This window comes from Triticum urartu, chromosome 6A (genome assembly GCF_056163025.1).
Source record: "Triticum urartu cultivar PI428250 chromosome 6A, HENAU_Tu73, whole genome shotgun sequence".
In the NCBI taxonomy this organism is placed as follows: Eukaryota; Viridiplantae; Streptophyta; class Magnoliopsida; order Poales; family Poaceae; genus Triticum; species Triticum urartu.
In genome coordinates, this window is record NC_141878.1 from 213,105,866 (window position 1) to 213,110,387 (window position 4,522).

At 46.6% G+C, this 4,522-nt stretch overlaps 1 protein-coding gene across 1 annotated transcript; it reads left to right on the forward strand.

Annotated features, from left to right (window-relative positions):
- Nucleotides 1–386: 386 nt before the first annotated feature.
- Nucleotides 387–3,271, forward strand: LOC125512267 (uncharacterized). Its single transcript, XM_048677365.2, has 4 exons — nt 387–706; nt 810–915; nt 2,587–2,689; nt 2,781–3,271. The coding sequence occupies exons 1-4, from the start codon at nt 528–530 to the stop codon at nt 3,026–3,028; spliced, it is 636 nt and encodes a 211-aa protein (XP_048533322.1). The 5' UTR covers nt 387–527; the 3' UTR covers nt 3,029–3,271.
- Nucleotides 3,272–4,522: the final 1,251 nt, after the last annotated feature.

The window sequence follows — 4,522 nt, forward strand, 5'->3', positions numbered from 1 at the left end:
TGGTCGGGCCATGCCGGGCCGGCCCACGGGCGCTGCTTCTTGGTCCAGGCACGGCCTGATTAGTAAATGGGCCAGCCCGATGGCCCATTTAGCATGCTGGGCTGCACATTTTCAGCCTGTTGGGCTGGTTTTTAGGTCTATTGGGCTATATTATATATATATATATATAAATTCTGGAAAATATATTAAAAATTAAACGGGCCGTGCCGTGCCAGCCCGCGTGCCCAGGCTCCAGGCCCAGGCACGGCCCAAGGTGTGCCGCGTGCCGGGCACGGCCCATTTAGCCCGTGCCATGCCTGGCCCATGGCGGGCCGTGCCGGTGTGCTAGCGGGCTGGCCTGTTTGGCCTGGCCCGTTTGGCCAGCTATACCTGTGTACCTCTGTATCGTCTAACCTAGTTGCCCCCCTTCTCCAAAGCCGGCGGCGCTTCCTCGTCTCTACGCCCCCCTTCTCCAAAGCCGGCGGCGCTTCCTCGTCTCTACCAGAGAGAGAGAGAGAGAGAGAGAGAGAGAGAGGAAAGGTTTGGCCATGGCGTGGGAGGAAGAGGGATTGGAAGAGGAGCACGAGGAGGATATGGAAGCGTCGGAGGAGGAAGGGGAGGATGTGGTGGTGGGGCAGATGCCAACGTTCATGGTCCCAAAGCACATCAATAAGCGCGCCCTGAAGAACAAGGCCCTCTCCGTCTCCCTCGACAAGAAAGCCCTCAAGTACGGTACCGCAACCTCCTTCGGTCTCTGGGCTGTAGCGGCACGGTGCGATTTGTGTTTGCGTGGGCTCTTAATTTTTTCTAACGCGAATCTTGGACTATAGGGATTTCGTGACTGGGTTTCACAAGAGAAAGAAGAAGAGGAGAAAGGAGGCGCAGAGGATTACGCAGGAGAAGGACAGACGGAAGCGAATCGAGGCACGCAAGAAGGTGAGAAGCTCTCACACAGCATTCTGTTTTTCTGTGTTCTTAGAGCATCTCCAACGGATGATTTAAATTTTGGTGCCACTTGTTCCTCTCCATGTGCACCATCGTAATCAAAGCAATATCCTCCCCTTCGGCCCACTCATATTCCTCTTCGGAGGAGGAATCATCCCACAAAGAGAATTCAAATGAACTCATCTACAACACAATACTTTCCATCACAATCGACTCCTACATCGCAATAAAAAAACGGAAAAATGAATTATTTTTACCTTAGAAGCTTTTTGCCGAACATCTAGTGGCCACCGAAGGAGCAGCGGTCTCCAGCGCAGCTAGGAATGGGCTCAGGGGTGGTGCACCGAAGGAGCAGCGGTCGCCGGCGCAGCTAGGAATGAGCTCAGGAGTGGTGCACCGAAGGAGCAGTGGTCGCCGGCGCAGCTAGGAATGAGCTCAGGGGTGGTGCACCGAAGGAGCAGCGGTCTTCATGACGTCGACGAGCTGGGGGTTGCGGCAGGAACCGCCGTCGCCTCGTCGTCTGACAGCTGAGAGCTCTGAAGGAGCAGTAGCTCTGCGGTGGTAGCGGCGGTCATGTGGGGGTCACGGTGCCACTAATGGATCTCCAAGGTGAGCACCAGTGCTACGCGGCCATTTCGGGCGGTGGTGGGCGGGGAACGGCCGGAATTGCTGCTAATCGGGCTTCGGCGGATCCTGAACCAGCGACGGCGGCGGGGGTTGTTGCGGGCGTCCGGAGCGGCGGGAATGGGCGGTAGAGTGGCGGCTGGGCCGGGGCGGGCGGTGGACTTGCGGCGGTGGCTGCAACGGCGAGATCCAGCCGGAATCGATGTTTGGTGGTGGCGGGGGAAACTTCAGCGTGGCAGTTGCAGTTCGTGCAGCTGTGTTTGTGTTTTGAGGCAGCCGGTGGATATTTGCAGCACTTGGGGCTGCTCAAATTTTTTTCAATCACTGAATACAACATCTTCAGTTGGAGCTGTTTTTTTGTGCCAAGTGCCCAAACAACAGTTTTTTGGGCACCGCGGCTGTTTTACATCATCTGTTCGAGATGCTCTTGTTGTTCTTTGGATGTTTTATTGATTTAGTAATAGTTGGTCAAAAGCAAAGATTTCCAAGAGAAGGTTGATTGATCATCGTTTCCTCTATTATTATGTGCCCACCAGACTGTAGGATCCTTCTAGTTGAAGGGTTCCCTTACGCACCAACATTTTGAGAAGTCTAGGAAGAAGTGTATCATCAGAATGAATGAAAAGCTGAATGGCTGTATCCTACATGGTTAATATTTTTCATATTGGAACATGGGGTGCATTTTTCTTGGGTTAATGCTACCAATAACTGATAGGGATCACTAGTGGAACATTAGGAAAGGGTACTGCAAAGATTTGTTGTGTTGGGTGGTATGTTGAAGGGAAGATGCCTAGAGCTGCGGAATACACAACGCATTCCTCAGAGCTCGACCGTGTGCTTTCTGGTACGGGAAAACATGCAAGAAACCAGTTTTCTCTGTTAGACTGATGGATGATTTGATGAAACAGGAATGGTAGGGACAGCACTGAATCTGGGCTTACTGTCATTTCAAGTAGATTATCTAGCGTTTCTGTCACATAAATAATATGAACAAGACTTGAAGGGTTTACTGACCAGTGTCATTTTATGTATTTCCAGAGAAAGCAAGAGAAAGAGATTGCTCTATACGGTAAAGTCGTGTCATCAGAAAATGCGGATGGTGAAGACGGTGATGGTGATGGGATGGATGCAGCTGCGCCTGGTGAGTAGAGGGATGAGATTAATTTTACAGCAGTTACTGGCATGATGTTTGTTGATCCTATTGTGCCTTGATTGATTTGGTGCTTATGTAGAAATCAAGACATATGAAGATGGCGGGACTAGAATAACAGTAGTCACCAGTGAAATTACTCATGGAGAGGAGGATGACCAGAAATCCGTGTCAAGGAGCTATGCTAAGAAGAGTTGCGGTGTGGTTAGTGCCAAGAAGCAGCCCAGTTTAGGCGTGAAGAAGAAGCCGCCACCAAAGAGGCAATTCAGCAAAAGCAAGAAGACTAAGAAGGTTGACACGAGTAGACGGAAGAACAAAGGAAAGCATTGACGTTGCCTATGGCTGTGGAGGGACGGGCCTGAGTTGCATTTATTTACTAATCATGCCCGTGCGTTGGGAGAGAAAAAGAAATACACGCTAGCCAAATAAGTATGACTCAATACCCTGACGTAGGAGCGTCCTCTATTTGAACACAGTGACTCGCCATGTTATGAACATGTTTTATAATTTGCGAACAGTTTTGTAAAATAACTAATATTTTTTGAAACTGTGAAAATTTTATGATTTCCCACACATTTTTTAATTCACAAACATTTCATGATTTCTTGAACATGTTTTTCAAAATTCACAATGTTTTGAAATTTGGAAATCTTGAATTAATTTAAAGAAGGAAAAAGCAAAAAGTGAGAAAAGAAAAGTCAAAAGACAAAATGGAAAAAATAGGGGTGTCACGTACTACGGGCCGGCCCATGAACGTGCACTGTGGGAGGGGAGGTGTGTGACAAAAAGAGGGGAGAAATTTGCAGAACCCGGGGATAAAAAAATATACTCTAACCAAATAAGTATGGCTCAATACCCTGACATATGAGTGTCCTCTATTTTAACACCGTTACTCGCTATACTGCCACTTATCTTTCTTCCCATCCTCGCTGATGATGGATGCGATGCCCACGTGATTGCAATGTATTCGACATGGTAAATCTCAAGGCAATGAGCTTGCCACTACATGACACACTTTAAAAACGAATCTCATGAACCACAAACTCGCATTTCTGTTGAGTTTTTTTCAACCTTTTCTAAAATTTCATGGATATTTTTGTCAGCTTCACGAATTTGTTTTGAATACACGATTATTTTTTCAAAATCATGAACATGGTTTTTTTCCTGACATTTCTTTCCAGATTGTGTTTATTTTTATAATTTGCGACCAGTTGTAAAATGACTAATATTTTTGAAACTGCGAAAATTTTATGATTCTCCACACATTTTTGAAATCACAAACATTTTATGATTTCTCGAACATGTTTTTCAAAATTCGCAAATTAATTTAAAGAAGGAAAAAATAAAGAAATAGAAAAGAAAAGACAAAAGACAAAAGACAAAATGCAAAAAGAAAAAAACAAGGGTGTCACGCCCTGCGGGCCGGCTCATGAACGTGCACTGGGTTGGGTAGGGGAGGTGCCTGACAAAAAGAGGAGGAAAATCAGCGAAACCTGGGGGATCGATCACTAATATTTTTGAAACTGCGAAAATTTTATGATTCTCCACACATTTTTGAAATCACAAACATTTTATGATTTCTCGAACATGTTTTTCAAAATTCGCAAATTAATTTAAAGAAGGAAAAAATAAAGAAATAGAAAAGAAAAGACAAAAGACAAAAGACAAAATGCAAAAAGAAAAAAACAAGGGTGTCACGCCCTGCGGGCCGGCTCATGAACGTGCACTGGGTTGGGTAGGGGAGGTGCCTGACAAAAAGAGGAGGAAAATCAGCGAAACCTGGGGATCGAACCCTGGTGTCCGTGGTGGATTAGACAGGCTGTA